This window comes from Tursiops truncatus, chromosome 1 (assembly GCF_011762595.2).
Source record: "Tursiops truncatus isolate mTurTru1 chromosome 1, mTurTru1.mat.Y, whole genome shotgun sequence".
Classification (NCBI taxonomy): Eukaryota; Metazoa; Chordata; class Mammalia; order Artiodactyla; family Delphinidae; genus Tursiops; species Tursiops truncatus.
Window position 1 is genome coordinate 138,900,264 of NC_047034.1, and position 16,141 is coordinate 138,916,404.

A 16,141-nucleotide genomic window follows, 5' to 3' on the forward strand; every position below is an offset into this window, starting at 1 on the left:
GCGGGACGGGGCAGAGCCTGTGGGCGGGGTGGAGCGAAGATCCGGGAGTAGGATTTGAGCGCCCGCGAATTCCGCGGAGGCCTGCGGAAAGGGAAGGGGGCGGGGCGGTAGGGAGACCTCGAGGCCCGACAATCAGCGCGCTTAGAGCTAACCGGAGGCCCAGGCGAGCAGGGTGGTTCGGCGGGCTCGGCTGGCACCGGGGGAGGTGGGAGCCTGGCTGGGCGAGGCCGACGGAGGTGGGGGATGCTGGTGGAGGAGGGAGAGAGCGAGCGTGGCTGGGGTTGTGAGGAGACGCGCGGCGCGGAGGCGGACGGTGGGCGGGCGGTGAGGTGACCGGGATGGTGGAAGACTGACGCATGACGCAGGTCTGTTCACTCCCCTGAGTCCTGGAGACACTAGTGCCAGCCCACGAACTTTCTGGAAGCCAGAAATAATGTTTTGACCCCCAAAAGGGAAAATCAGTTCCAAATAGAAATTAATAAATGTATCCAAATGTAACCTATTAACTGGAACGTAACCCATATACTTAAGAATTATATTTGATGTAGAATGTGGGTTCATATATTTTATGTAATTTGGGCCGGGCGTCCAAAAGTATGTGTTTAGGGCCCTTGGAGCTATTGAAATGGTCTTGAACTGAGTAGAAGGGTGTGGGACGGAGATGAAAGGGTAGTGTCAGGGCTGGTTGCCTTTCAAGTGATACCAAGCTATAGGCCCTGGCCCTGGGGAGGCAGAGGATGGCCGTTTTCTAATTTACACAAAAGTTCCCAGTGGATGATGTTATGGGAAAGGGTTTGAGGAGTCTGGTTCTAAGAGTACCAGACGCAAGGGGTACTCTTTCCTGACCACAAGAAGAAAGTGAACTGAAGGCTTGGCGCAGAAAGCTTTTTGGAAAGAAAGGTTACGTGAACTGGAGGTGAAAGGGTTGGGTAAGTGGCACTGGGTTTAGAGGAGGATAAGGCATCAGGGAAGTCCAGGGTCAGGGAGTTTTAAAAATGCAGAGGATGGCACCCCAGAGTGCACCACCTTTGATGAACTGAGGCCCTGAGTGAACACGTGTGAGTTAGGTAAGGCATCCCAGGATGGGGGGTTAGATTACATCCTGAACCTGCATTTTGGAGTTAAGGAAGCAACATACCTGTTGAGTTGTGTTATGGGTTTCTTCGGGATTGGTGTGCCTCTTTCGCATTAAGCGCAACAAAGAAACCTTAAAGTGAACCCAAATTCTGCCGCTTCTTGTTATTTAAATAATTCCATCCAACACAGGAAAAAGGAAGGGTATTGGTGGCTATAGGAGGTATGAAATGAGTTTTGTATTAAAGTACATATTTGCTTCCTTCAGATAATTTAGGTGGTAAGAATGTGACGTCAGAAAAGAACTGAACATTTGGAGAATACATGCTCTTATTTATCTACTACACATCAATGCTAGATATATTTCCCTAAAACATATTACTTTTTTAAAGCAAATTCTGTCCTTAAGTCTCCATCCCCCACATTTCCACTGCCAAGTAGGTTACCACAGGGTTTTTCTACCTCTGCACTATTCACATTTTCCGTCAGATAATTATTTGATTTGGGGGACTGTCCTGTGCATTGTGGAATATTTAGCAGCATCATGAAATGCCCACTAGATGCCAATAGCATCACCCCCCCACCCCCAGTATGACAGCCAAACTGGCTCTAGACATTGACAAATGTCCCCTGGGGGGCTGAATCACCCCCAGTCCAATTGAGAACTACTGGACTACAGACTAAAGCCTACCATCTTTACCTGGCTTTCAAGTTTCTTCATTATCTGTTCCTAATCTACCTTTCCTAGAATTTCATTCAGGCTAAAAGAACCCCAGTGCAAGAGTTCTTTCTCTGGTTTCCTCCGTAGGTTATCACCTAGTCTTCTTCTTGGACACTTTCAGGGATGGAAAAGATTAAAAATCTTTACTTTGCTGGAAAGTTCTTACATCTATGATGTCTTCCTGCTTACAGTTCGTATTTGTTGAGTCCAGTTAAATCCTTTTTCCATTTGTGAAGACTTGTGATATTAAAACTTGTAGTCATATTTCTCTCACTAAAGTATCTCTTCTTTAAACGATAGTCTTCCAACTCCCTCCATGTAACATAGTTTATAGATCATCATGAACGTTCTGTTCTCTGAACAATATCAAGCCTGATAATGTCCTACTTAAATTATACTACCTAGAACTGAACACAGTATTCTAGATGTGGATCACACTGTTTGCACATAACAAATTATTAGTTTCATGTTTGTCCATTCTCCTTGACTCTGAACTTAAAGGCAAAAACAACTCTTAAGTCACCATCTTTGTCTTAGGTTTACATAGTCAAAGATTACTACGTAGTGTCTTTGCATTACTAGCACAGTGCCTGGCCCTTAGTTGGTTTTCAAAGATTTTGGTAGAATTTAGTTCCTTCTTAGCTACACTAATGTAATTTAAAATAACATTCCTTTACCTTTGGGGGCAGATATAGTACACTCTTGCCTTATAGTGACTTTGCAATCAACTAATCCTCTGCATGTTATAGATGAAAGGTTGGCAAATTTTTTATGGGCTAGATAATAAATATTTTAGGTTTTATGAGCCTTATAGTCTGTCACAGCTATTCTGCTCTGTCACTATAGCACAAAAGTAGCTATAGACAATATATAAATGAATGAGTGTGGCCATTTCTAATAAAACTATTCATGGACACTGAACTGTGAATTTCATATTTCATATAATGTTCATGTGCCACAAAATATTTTGATTTTGAAAACATATTTTAAAATGTAAAAAACGTTCTTAGTTTATGGGCCATACAAAAACAGGTGTCAGGGTAGATTTGGCTCACAGGCAGTAGTTTGACAATCCCTGATCTAGGCCGTTCCTTGTGTGATTGATTTTTTAAGTCTGAGTATATTAAATATCTTATTCATTGCAACCTATCTTTCTAGCTTGCTCAGATTTTTTGTGTGCTAATTCTTTCATCCAGTATATTAGCTGACATCACAGCTTTGTGTCATCTGCAAAACTGATAAACATATTTTTTCCTTCCTTAATTAATAATAATCTTGAATGGGATAAGGGTAGAGGTCTTACACAGTTCATTTTGTTCCATTAATCACCATTCTTTGAGTATTACCATTCCAAGAATTATAAATATCTACCTAAAGTACTGCCTATCACCCATCCCATATTTATTCATCTCATCCACAGGCTGTCTTGGGATGCTTTGTCTGAAGTTTTGTTGAAATGTTCAGGAATATCCCTAATAGGTAGTAACTCTATCAAACAAACAAAAAGAAATATGTAGGTTTGGTATAACTTGTGAATTAATGGTACTGTTGCTTTCCAATTTTACTACTTTCTTGTTTAGATTTTCAAAGCTATCCTTTTAATAATAATGAAATTTAGTAATTTTAGAATTTTGTTGAAAATTCACATCCAAGTACATCAGCCTCCATTTCCAGGAATTCACCGTATTTTTTTGTCTTCAAACTAAATGTTAACAGTGTTCATATAACACCTGTTCTCTGGTATCAGTAGTATTAAAAGCTGTAGTAAGATTGGCAAGAAAAAAGGCAAAATAAAAGCATATTCGAATATATACTTTTTTCTGAACCACTGCTTTTAACACTTGACCAATCTTACCACAGCTTTTAACACTATCAATACTAGATTTTAAAATTACAATAGAAAATGCACTTTGTGCCAATAAATATAAAATCTAGGAAGAAAGAATTTTCTCAAAATACAGATTTCAAAATTGACTCAGGAAAGTGTAGAAAGCCTGAAAAGAACTACTGAATTGAAAATAGTCAAAAATCTACATACGAACACTTTACTAGGCTTATAGGATCCAATGACCCAGCAAATAGAAAAATAAGGGAAGCTCTCCAGCTTCTTTATGTTCAGGGTACAGTCTAAATTCCAAATCCAGACATAGACTAAATAACAACAAAAAAAATTATAGGCCAATTTCACTTAGAAATATATTTGCAAAATTTCTAAAAATAATAGCAAACTGAATCCAACTATGGATAAAAATACCAATACACCTTGGCTGTGTAGATAGAGTTTATGCTGAGAACTGGGGATGCTATAACATTAGAAATCTTGATTTAATTTATCACATTAACCTGTAGAAACATCTATGTGATCACCTTAGTAAATGTTAGAAGAGCATTTGATAAAATTCAACGTTCATTTGTGCTTAAAAAATAAAAGCTAACAAACTAAAGAGAAGGGAATTTCTATAACCCAATGAACAGTGTCTAACAAAACCTTCACTGAGCATCACATTTAATGGTGAAATGTTAGAAATATTCCTTGTAAAGAATAAGATTTTTAAAAAATAATGTTATTTTTTTGAAGATCATTTATAGTAACAATGGAAATGATAAGGTATCTAAGAGTGAATCTAATGAAAGAGGCGAAGATATGTTCCTAGAAAACTGTAAAACAATTTAAGGACTTAAAAGAAGTCTTAAGTTAATGAAAAGATACTCCAGATCCATGGATTTGAAAACTCATTATAAACATGTCACTTCTCTCCCAATTAATCTATAATGGAATTGAATTATAATTAACATCTCAGAAAATGTTTTAATATAATTTAACAAAACTATAATAATCAAGTATAAAGCATAAAACAAAAAATTTTTGAAAATTAAGTAGGGGAATTTACCTTACCAGATATTAAGATTTATTCTATCTTATTCTATCCTTTTAGTTTTATATTTAGAGTGTGTCTCTTGAAAAGAGTACTTAGTTTTTTTTTTTTCTTCAGTCTTAAAGTGTTTAGTTTACTAACATTTAATGGAATAATCTGTGTGTTTGTGCTTAAATCTGTCTTCTGGATATTTATTTTCAATTTGTCCTAACTGACTTAATTCTTTTTTTCTTCCTTTTCTACCTTCTTTCAAATTTACCATGTATTTTATGGTATTCCATTTTTTCCTCTCTGTTGGCCTCCTTTCTATAACTCTATGTTTTTTAGTGGTTGCTTTATCCTAAGTCTAGGATTATAACATGTATCCTTACTGTCTTTTTGTTTTTAACATCTTTATTGGAGTATAATTGCTTTACAATGGTGTGTTAGTTTCTGCTTTATAACAAAGTGAATCAGCTATACATATAGAAATATCCCCATATCTCCTCCCTCTTGCGTCTCCCTCCCACCCTCCCTATCTCGCCACTCTAGGTGGTCACAGAGCACTGAGCTGATCTCCCTGTGCTATACGGCTGCTTACTACTAGCTATCTATTTTACATTTGGTAGTATATATAAGTCCATGCCACTCTCTCACTTTGTCCCAGCTTACCCTTCCCCCTCCCTGTGTCCTCAAGTGCATTCTCTACGTCTGTGTCTTAATTCCTGTCCTGCCCCTAGGTTCATCAGAACCATTTTTATTTTTTAGATTCCATATATATGTGTTAGCATACGGTATTTGTTTTTCTGACTTAGTTCACTGTATGACAGACTCTAGGTCCATTCACCTCACTACAAATAACTCAGCTTCATTTCTTTTTATGGCTGAGTAATATTCCATTGTATATATGTGCCACATCTTCTTTATCCATTCATCTGTCGATGGACACTTAGGTTGCTTCCGTGTCCTGGCTATTGTAAATAGTGCTGCATTGAACATTGTGGTACATGACTCTTTGAATTATGGTTTTCTCAGGGTATATGCCCAGTAGTGGGATTGCTGGGTCATATAGTAGTTCTATTTTTAGTTTTTTAAGTAACCTCCATACTGTTCTCCCTAGTGGCTGTATCAATTTACATTCCCACCAACAGTGCAAGAGGGTTCCTTTTTTCTCCACACCCTCTCCAGCATTTATTGTTTGTAGATTTTTTGATGATGACCATTCTGACCGGTGTGAGGTGATGCCTCATTGTAGTTTTGATCTGCATTTCTCTAATGATTAGTGATGTTGAGCATTCTTTCATGTGTTCATTGGCAATCTTCTTTGGAGAAATGTCTATTTAGGTCTTCCACCCATTTTTGGATTGGGTTGTTTGTTTTTTTGATATTGAGCTGCATGAGCTGCTTGCATATTTTGGAGATTAATCCTTTGTCAGTCGCTTCATTTGCAAATATTTTCTCCCATTCTGAGGGTTGTCTTTTGGTCTTGTTTATGGTTTCCTTTGCTGTGCAAAAGCTTTGAAGTTTCATTAGGTCCCATTTGTTTATTTTTGTTTTTATTTCCATTTCTCTAGGAGGTGGGTCAAAAAGGATCTTGCTGTGACTTATGTCATAGAGTGTTCTTCCTATGTTTTCCTCTAAGAGTTTTATAGTGTCTGCCCTTACACTTAGGTCTTTAATCCATTTTGACTTTATTTTTGTGTGTGGTGTTAGGAAGTGTTCTAATTTCATTCTTTTACATGTAGCTGTAGTTTTCCCAGCACCACTTATTGAAGAGGCTGTCTTTTCTCCATTGTTATACTCTTGCCTCCTTTATCAAAGATAAAGTGACCATATGTGTGTGGGTTTATCTCTGGGCTTTCTATCCTGTTCCACTGATCTATGTTTCTTTTTTGTGCCAGTACCATTCTGTCTTGATTACTGTAGCTTTGTAGTGTAGTCTGAAGTCCGGAAATCTGATTCCTCCAGCTCGGTTTTTCGTTCTCAAGATTGTTTTGGCTATTCGGGGTCTTTGTGTTTCCATACAAATTGTGCAACTTTTTGTTTTAGTTCTGTGAAAAATGCCATTCGTAGTTTGATAGGGATTGCATTGAATCTGTAGATTGCTTTGGGTAGTATAGTCATTTTTACAATGTTGATTCTTCCAATCCAAGGACATAGTGTATGTCTCCATCTGTTTGTATCATCTTTAATTTCTTTCATTAGTGTCTTACAGTTTTCTGCATAGAGGTCTTTTGTCTCCTTAGGTAGGTTTATTCCTAGGTATTTTATTCTTTTTGTTGCAGTGGTAATTGGGAGTGTTTCCTTAATTTCTCTTTCAGATTTTTCATTGTTAGTGTATAGGAATGCAAGAGATTTTTGTGCATTAATTTTGTATCCTGCTACTCTACCAAATTCATTGATTAGCTCTAGTAGTTTTCTGGTAGCATCTTTAGGATTCTCTATGTATAGTATCATGTCATCTGCAAACAGTGACAGTTTTACTTCTTTTCTGATTTGGATTCCTTTTATTTTTTTTTTTCTTTGGTTGCTGTGGCTAAAACTTCCTAAACTATGTTGAATAATAGTGATGAGAGTGGGCAACCTTGTCTTGCGCCTGATCTTAGTGGAAATGGTTTCAGTTTTTCACCTTTGAGAACAATGTTGGCTGTGGGTTTGTCATATATGGCCTTCATTGTGTTGAGGTAGGTTCCCTCTGTGCCTACTTTCTGGAGAGTTTTTATCATAAATGGGTATTGAGTTTTGTCAAACGCTTTTTCTGCATCTATTGAGATTATCATATGGTTTTTATCCTTCAGTTTGTTAACATGGTGTATCACATTGATTGATTTGTGTATATTGAAGAATCCTTGCATTCCTGGGATAAATCCCACTTGATCATGGTGTGTGATCCTTTTAATGTGCTGTTGGATTCTGTTTGCTAGTATTTTGTTGAGGATTTTTGCATCTATGTTTATCAGTGATATTGGCCTGTAGTTTTCTTTTTTTGTGACATCTTTGTCTGGTTTTGGTATCAGGGTGATAGTGACCTCATAGAATGGGTTTGGGAGTGTTCCTCCCTCTGCTATATTTTGGAAGAGTTTGAGAAGAACAAGTGTTAGCTTTTCTCTAAGTGTTTGATAGAATTTGCTTGTGAAGCCGTCTGGTCCTGGGCTTTTGTTTGTTGGAAGATTTTTAATCACAGGTTCAATTTCAGTGCTTGTGATTGGTCTGTTTATATTTTCTATTTCTTCCTGGTTCAGTCTCAGAAGTTTGTGCATTTCTAAGAATTTGTCCATTTCTTCCAGGTTGTCCATTTTATTGGCATATGGTTGCTTGTAGTAATCTCTCATGATCCTTTGTATTTCTGCAGTGTCAGTGGTTACTTCTCCTTTTTCATTTCTAGTTCTGTTGATTTCAGTCTTCTCCCTTTTTTTCTTGATGAGTCTGGCTAATGGTTTATCAATTTTGTTTATCTTCTTAAAGAACCAGCTTTTAGTTTTATGGATCTTTGCTATTGTTTCCTTCATTTCTTTTTCATTTATTTTTGATCTTTATTATTTCTTTCCTTCTGCCAACTTTGGGGGGTTTTTGTTCTTCTTTTTCTAATTGCTTTAGGTGTAAGGTTAGGTTGTTTGTTTGAGATGTTTCTTGTTTCTTAAGGTAAGATTGTGTTGCTGTAAACTTCCCACTTAGAACTGCTTTTGCTGCATCCCATAGGTTTTGGGTCGTTGTGTTTTAATTGTCATTTGTTTCTAGGTATTTTTTTATTTCTTCTTTGATTTCTTCAGTGATCTCTTGGTTATTTAGTAATGTATTGTTTAGCCTCCATGTGTTTGTATTTTTTTAGTTTTTTTCCTGTAATTATTATTTAGTATCAGAGCGAGTGTTGTCGTCAGAAAAGATACTTGATACGATTTCAATTTTGTTAAATTTACCAAGGCTTGATTTGTGACCCAAGATATGGTCTACCCTGGAGAATGTTCCATGATTTGATTTGTGACCCAAGGCTTGATTTGTGACCCAAGATATGGTCTACCCTGGAGAATGTTCCATGAGCACTTGAGAAGAAAGTGTATTCTGTTGGTTTTGGTTGGAATGTCCTATAAGTATCAGTTAAGTCCATCTTGTTTAATGTGTTATCTAAAGCTTGTGTTTGCTTATTTATTTTCATTTTGGATGATCTGTCCATTGGTGAAAGTGGGGTGTTGAAGTCCCCTACTATTATTGTGTTACTGTCAATTTCCCCTTTTATGGCTGTTAGCATTTGCCTTATGTATTGAGGTGCTCCTATATTGGGTGCATAAATATTTATAATTGTTATGTTTTCTTCTTGGATTGATCCCTTGATCATTATGTAGTGTCCTTATCTCTTGTAACAGTCTTTATTTTATTTTATTTTTATTTTTTATTATTATTATTTTTTTGCGGTACGCGGGCCTCTCACTGTTGTGGCCTCTCCCGTTGCGGAGCACAGGCTCCAGACGCGCATGCTCAGCAGCCATGGCTCACGGGCCCAGCTGCTCCGCAGCATGTGGGATCTTCCCAGACCAGGGCACGAACCCGTGTCCCCTGCATCGGTAGGCAGACTCTCAACCACTGCACCACCAGGGAAGCCCTGTATTTAATTTTTGATAGTTTGATTAGTATGTGTTTCAGCATGTTTCTCTTTGGGTTTATCTTATATGGGACTCTCTATGCTTCCTGGACTTGGGTGACTGTTTCTTTTCCCATGTTTGGGAAGTTTTCGACTGTAATCTCTTCAAATATTTTCTCAGAACCTTTCTTTTTCTCTTCTTCTTCTGGGATCCCTATATTTCGAATGTTTGTGAATTTAATGTTGTCCCAGAGATCTCTGAGACTCTCCTCAATTCTTTTCATTCTTTTTTCTTTTTTGTGCTCCCTGGCAGTTATTTCCACCATTTTATCTTCCAGCTCACTTATCTGTTCTTCTGCCTCAGTTATTCTCTTACTCATTCCTTCTAGAGTATTTTTAATTTCAGTAATTGTGTTTTTCATTACTGTTTGTTTGCTCTTTACTTCTTCTAGATCCTTGTTAAATGTATCTTGTATTTTCTCCATTGTGTTTCTGAGATTTTGGATCATCTTTACTATCATCACTCTGAATTCATTTTCAGGTAGGTTGCCTATTTTGTCTTCATTTATTTGGTCTTGTAGGTTTTTACCTTGCTTCTTCATCTGTAATGTATTTATTTGTCATTTCATTTTTTTTGTTCTCTTGATGGGTGGTGCTGTATTCCTGTCTTACTGGTTGTTTGGCCTGAGGCATCCAGCACTGGAGTTTGCAGGCAGTTGGGTAGAGCTGGGTCTTGGTGCTGAGATGAGGACCTCCGGGAGGCCTCACTACGATTGATATTCCCTGGGGTCTGAGGTTCTCTGTTAGTCTAGCAGTTTGGACTCAGAGCTCCCACCACAGGAGCATGGGCCTGACCTCTGGCCTGGGGACCAAGATCCCTCAAGCCAGTCGCTGGGGGTTCTTCCCATCCCCTTAGGTGTCCACGGTCCCTCACTGGTGCCTCGTAAGTGCCCTAGATGTGAGGAGATGCGAATTCCGTAACCTCCTAGTATGCCATCTTGACTCCGCCCCATCCTTACTATCTTACTCTACTTTGAATTAATAGCATATCACTTCATGTTCAACATAAGAACTTTGCAAAAGTACTTCACAGAAAACACAGTGTCATTTACTTTTTTATTGCCTTTTGTGTTATTATATTTATTACTTCTACATCTATTAAATTTCTACCATTCATTGATATTGTTTTCACTTTAGTCAGTAGTCTTTTTTTTTTTTTTTCTTCTGGCCACACCACGCAGCATGTGGGGTCTTAGTTCCCTGGCCAGGGATCAAACCTGTGCCTCCTGCAGTGGAAGTGCAGAGTTTTAACCACTGGACTGCCAGGGAAGTCCCCTACTCAGTAGCCTCTTAAATAAATTTTAAGAATATTCTTTTATGTTAGCAATATATTTGCCATCTCCAGTGCTCTTCATTCCTTCCCACAGATCCAGGATTCAGCTTGTAATCATATCCCTCCAGCCTAAAGTACTTCATTTAATATTTTTTGTACTGTGGGTCTACTGGTAACAAATACTTTCAGTTTTTGTTTGTCTTTATTTTGCCTTCATCTTTTTTTTTTGGCCGTGTTGGGTCTTCGTTGCTGCATGCGGGCTTTCACTAGTTACGGCAAGCAAGGGCTACTCTTTGTTGCAGTGCACGGGCTTCTCATTGCAGTGGCTTCTCTTGTTGCAGAGCATGGGCTGTAGGCGCACGGGCTCAGTAGTTGTGGCAGGCAGGCCCTAGAGTGCGCGGGCTTCAGTAGTTGCAGCTCGCGGACTCTAGGGCATGTGGGCTTCATTAGTTGTAGCTCATGGGCTCTAGAGCGCAGCCTTAGTAGTTGTGGCACACGGCCTTAGTTGCTCCATGGACATGGGATCTTCCTGGACCAGGGATCAAACCCATGTCCCCTGTATTGGCAGGCAGATTCTTAACCACTTCGCCACCAGGGAAGTCCCTGCCTTCACTTTTTAAGGGTATTTTTGCTGGGTATAGGATTCTATATTTTTTCTTTCAGCATGTCAAGGACATCATTCCATTTTCTTTTGGCTTCCACTGTTAATGATAAGTCAGTTTTGATTCTTCTTGTTGTTTTTCTGCATATAAGGTGTTTTTTGCTTGACTGCTTTTAACTTTTTTCTTTAATTTTCAACAATTGACTAAGGTGTGCCTGGGTGGGATCTTCTTTGTACTTATGCAACTTATGGTTCACTGAACTTCTTGGATCTGTCGGTTTATGTCTTTCATAGATTTTGGAAAATTTTCAGCCATATCTCCTTAAATTATTCTTCTATATTATTCTCTTTCTCCTCTCCTTCTGGGATTCTAGTTACATGTATTTCAGATTAGTTTGATATTGTTTCACAGGTATATGATGCTCTGTTATTTTCATTTTTTTCCCCTCTGTTTCATTTTGGATTATTTCTATTGACCTATCTTTAAATTCACTGACCTTTTCTTGTGCTGTGTCCAATCTGATGTTAAACCCATCTAATGAATTCTTTATTTCAGATATGGTATTTTTCAGTTCTAGAATTTCTACTGTGTTCTTTTTTATAGTTTCCATTTCTCTGCTAAAATTCCCTTTCTGTTCACCCATTTTGTCCATCTTTTCACTGAATTCTTTAATCAATTTATAATTCCCGCACCTGGGTCATCTGTAGATCTGCTTCAAATGACTTTTTTTTAAGTTTTTAATTTTTAAAAAGTTTTTATATTTAAATTTTTTATTGAACTATAGTTTCTCTACAATATTATCTTAATTTCAGGTGTACAGTATAGTGATTCAGTATTTTTACAGATTATACTCCACTAAAAGTTATTAAAAGATAATGGCTATAATTCCTTGTGCTATTCAGATGACTTTGCATGTTCGACATTGTGTTTAAAAGAATGGTAGACACTGAAGTAGATAATGTTTTTTTCCCAGAGAGAACACACGATTTTCTTTGTCTGTTAGCTAGGATAAGGGGCAGATCATTTCAGTCCAACTAGGGGTTATGCTGGGATTGTAATGAGTTGTAGTTTTATTTAAATTGTTTCAGTTTACCTCTGATTTCACATATTTGAGAGTGAGATCAGTTCCTTCCTTCATCAGGGCTTTGGGATCTAAGTACCCAAGACCATAGAAATCTTTCTTTGCTTTTTAGCTCACACCCAGTTTCCTGTGAAACTCCACTTAGGGGTTGATTTCCTTGATCTGATTAAGAGTTGAGATGGGTGGGGCCTGGGTTACTTAGTTGCACTTCAACTCTGCTATACATAACAACATGGATAAATCTCAAACACATAATGATGAGTGAAAGAAGCCAGATACAAAAGAGTACAAACTGCATTATTTCCATGTACATGAAGTTCAGGTGAAATTAATCTGTAGATTAGAAATAAGAACCATGCTACCTTTGGGAAGGAGAGAGGGGTAGTGACTAGGAGGGGTCATAAGAAGGGCTTGTCTCAAATGCTGGTGATGTTCTGTCTCTTTACTTGGGTGGTGGTTACCTGGGTGTGTTTACTTTGTGAAAATCTATTGTACCATATACTTATGATTTGTGTTCTTTTCTCTATGTGTGTTATAGTTCAAAAACAAAAAAGAAAGTGTGTATGGTGGGGGAGGAGCTCTTGCACAAAAAAACAAAGTTAAAAAGAAAAATCAAGCTATAGAATAGAAGATATTTGTAATGCTATAACAAAGGACTTGTATATAGGTTATTTTGTTTTAAATTTTTCTACAAATCAAAAAGAAAAGGACAGAAGGAGAAAAAGCAACCCAATAGAAAATGAGCAAAGGATAAGAAAAAGCAAATAAGAGAAGAGGCCTCAATAGCCCATAAACATGAAAAGGTATTCAGCCTCACTAGTAATCCTGGAAATACAAATTAAAACCTTATTGAGGACTTCCCTGGTGGCACAGTGTTTAAGAATCCGCCTGCCAATGCAGGGGACATGGGTTTGATTCCTGGTGCAGGAAGATCTCACATGCTGCGGAGCAACTAAGCCCATGCACTACAACTACTGAGCCTGCACTCTAGAGCCCACAAGCTACAACTACTGAGCCCACGTGCTGCAACTACTGAAGCCCGTGTGCCTAGAGCTTGTGCTCCACAACAAGAGAAGCCACCGCAATGAGAAGCCCACGCACCACAATGAAGAGTAGCCCCCACTTGCCGTGACTAGAGAAAGCCCGCATGCAGCAATGAAGACCCAACACAGCCAAAAATAAATAAATAAATTTATTTAAAAAAAAAAAACAAAACCTTATTGCGATACCATTTCACACCAATGAGTTGACTAAAGCTAAAATGTCTAACAATACCAAGTTGGTGAGAATATGAGGGAGCAGAAAGTTTCATACACTGCTAATGGTAATTTAAATTGTTATAATTTAGAGATCAAATAGATCAATTATTGACTTGGAGATACATTGATTCTAAATTTTTACAATTCTACTTCTACAAAGAAAGATACTCTTTATTATAAAGATCTCCCACATTTGCCAATGGATACATGCACAAGGATGTGCATTGCAAATTTGTTTATAATAGCAAAAAATTGGAAACAGACCTAAATATCCATCATTAGAGAAATGGAGAAATACCTTACAGCAGTTAAAATGAATAAAGTAGATTTACATGTATCAACATAGTAAAATCTTGAAAACATAATATTGAATGAAAAAAGCAAGTAGCAAGGGGTATATATACTGTGAAAACATCTAAGTTTTAAAAGAACAGTACATATTGATACATATATGGTAAAAGTATAAAACTATAGTCAGGGACTTCCCTGGCTGTCCAGTGGTTAAGACTCTGCACTTCCGCTGCAGTGGGTGGGTTCAATCCCTGGTTGGGGAACTAAAATCCCACATGCTGCGTGACTTGGCCAATAAATAAATAAATAAAAATATAGGAAGTTTATTCACCAATTTCAGAATAGCTGTTACCACTGGGCAAGGAAGAGAATAAGGACAGTAAGGGGCTACTTATTTCTTAAAAAAAAAAAGTACCTATGGAAAAATGTTAACATCAAATCTGGGAAGTCAGTACACAGCTGTTTAGTAAGTGTAATATTCGCTCTACCTTGTTTGTTTATTTGAAATAGTTTTTTTTTTTTTAAGTTAGACTGGGGCTAGGCTATGAGGTGTATTAGAAGCCTTTCTTCCTTTTCCAAACACTCTTCATCTTTTAATTCTTTATAGATACAGCTTTCCCCATCACTTTGCATCTATATTTTGGTTTGTGCCTTATCACCAGTAGATCAAGGAGAAGGGTGAGTTCTGATGTAATCTTCTATGGTCTTCCTTGTGTCTTACCCTCCAGGGTTCATAGTAGAGCTCAACAATATCTTTTCATATGCTTTTTATCAGACTTAAAATATTACTCTCCAACAGAAATGTGTTTAAGTTCATGAACCAAGTGACTGATTTAGACTTTAAAAATAAGTGAAAAGTTATCTTCTCTCATTTCACATTTCTGCTCAAAAAAATATACCGATCATAAAGTATTTTTTAAGATTTAAATAACATTGCTTGCTATTTCAATTGATTAGTGTATGGATAAATAGTTACAAAGCGTCTGTTTTTATACTCTTCATTTTTTAAAATTTCTGAATTATAACTATATAAACACTTTTTAAAAACTTACCTACTAAGTCATGTCACTCTAGCGTATTAACTGTTTCCATATAATTGTTGAGGGTTTTAATTTTAGAAACAGAAAAATTATGTTGGTGTCAGGGACTTCTTTTGTGGAGTAGAGGAGTGCAAATACTCATATCTCACAGATTATCCCTGGGAGAGGTCAGAAGTTTACCTAAGTAAATATGTTAAGAGTCCCTCCCACTTGTTGAATAATTTGGTTGGTAAGCTTTGTGCTAGGCAACAGGCTTTCTCTCTTTTCCTTTGCTCAAGATAAAATTCAGAGAATAAAAAGGTTGCTTTTGTTGTTTTGTTTTGTTTTCCTTGCAGGTTAAATACTTTAAGATGAGAAACATTGATGTTTGTTTGAGCTCTGAAGGGACTGAAGTGATTTTAGCTACATCAAGTGATGAAAAACACCCACCTGAAAATATAATTGATGGGTAAGAGTTACTGTTCTTTCTTCCTTAAAGTCTTAATATTAAGTCAGTGAACCCCCTGAGTACTGAGATTATGTGTTTTACAACAACTAGCACTGTTAAACATAGTTTAATAAATGTCTGGTGAACTAAATTACCTGACTACCCACTTTAGTACCATCCCTGGAGCTAATTCAGTTGTGTATATTTAGGGTTTTGATCCTTTTTTAAAAAAATTTCTTTATTTAATTTCTTTATTTTTGGCTGTGTTGGGTCTTCATTGCTGCGCGTGGGCTTTCTCTAGTTGTGACGAGCGGGGGCTACTCTTAGTTGTGGTGCACAGGCTTCTCATTGCGGTGGCTTCTCTCATTACGGAGCACGGGCTCTAGGTGTGTGGGCTTCAGTAGTTGTGGCACGTGGGTTCAGTAGTTGTGGTGTGTGGGCTCTAGAGCACAGGCTCAGTAGTTGTGGTGCACAGGCTTAGTTGCTCCACGGCATGTGGGATCTTCCCTGACCAGGGCTCGAGCCTATGTACCCTGCATTGGCAGGTGGATTCTTAACCACTGTGCCAACAGGGAAGTCCCTGATCCTTTTCTTTATGAATTCCTAAACTGAACTTTTTAGAAAAATAGTTTTTAAAGATGTGGTCTAACAAGGCAAAACTTCAAACAACAGCTACCTCATTTTATGGAAGTATACATTTTAATATCTGGTTATAGTTTTATTCCAAGCTTTTCTTGGTAAATAGGAATATAAACAGTATGACTTACTATGTACTGACTATTTTCTTTCTGGTCTAAGCAACATCTTTGCTGAACTGAATGCTTCACTTCTTGCTATCCACCTGCATTGTTTGGTTCTCAGCTTCTTGATATCATTCCAGTC

At 37.5% G+C, this 16,141-nt stretch overlaps 1 protein-coding gene across 14 annotated transcripts in view; it reads left to right on the forward strand.

The window, feature by feature from the left end:
- The first annotated feature begins 32 nt into the window (after positions 1 to 32).
- IFT25 (intraflagellar transport 25) overlaps positions 33 to 16,141 on the forward strand; it is a 34,417-nt gene continuing 18,308 nt past the window's right edge. For 2 of the 14 annotated variants that reach the window (XR_012324781.1, XR_012324779.1), the window contains exons 1-3: positions 9,354 to 9,767; positions 14,400 to 14,470; positions 15,168 to 15,280. Coding sequence is in view for 12 of the 14 variants with exons in the window: in XM_073789494.1 (XP_073645595.1) it covers positions 9,452 to 9,767; positions 14,400 to 14,470; positions 15,168 to 15,280 (500 nt within the window). In the remaining 2 variants the exon portion in view is untranslated. Of the gene's footprint in view, positions 237 to 371; positions 1,068 to 9,353; positions 9,768 to 14,399; positions 14,471 to 15,167; positions 15,281 to 16,141 lie in introns of those variants that run through there. The other 12 variants (XM_019937750.3, XM_073789504.1, XM_019937752.3 and 9 more) reach the window with 12 other exon arrangements.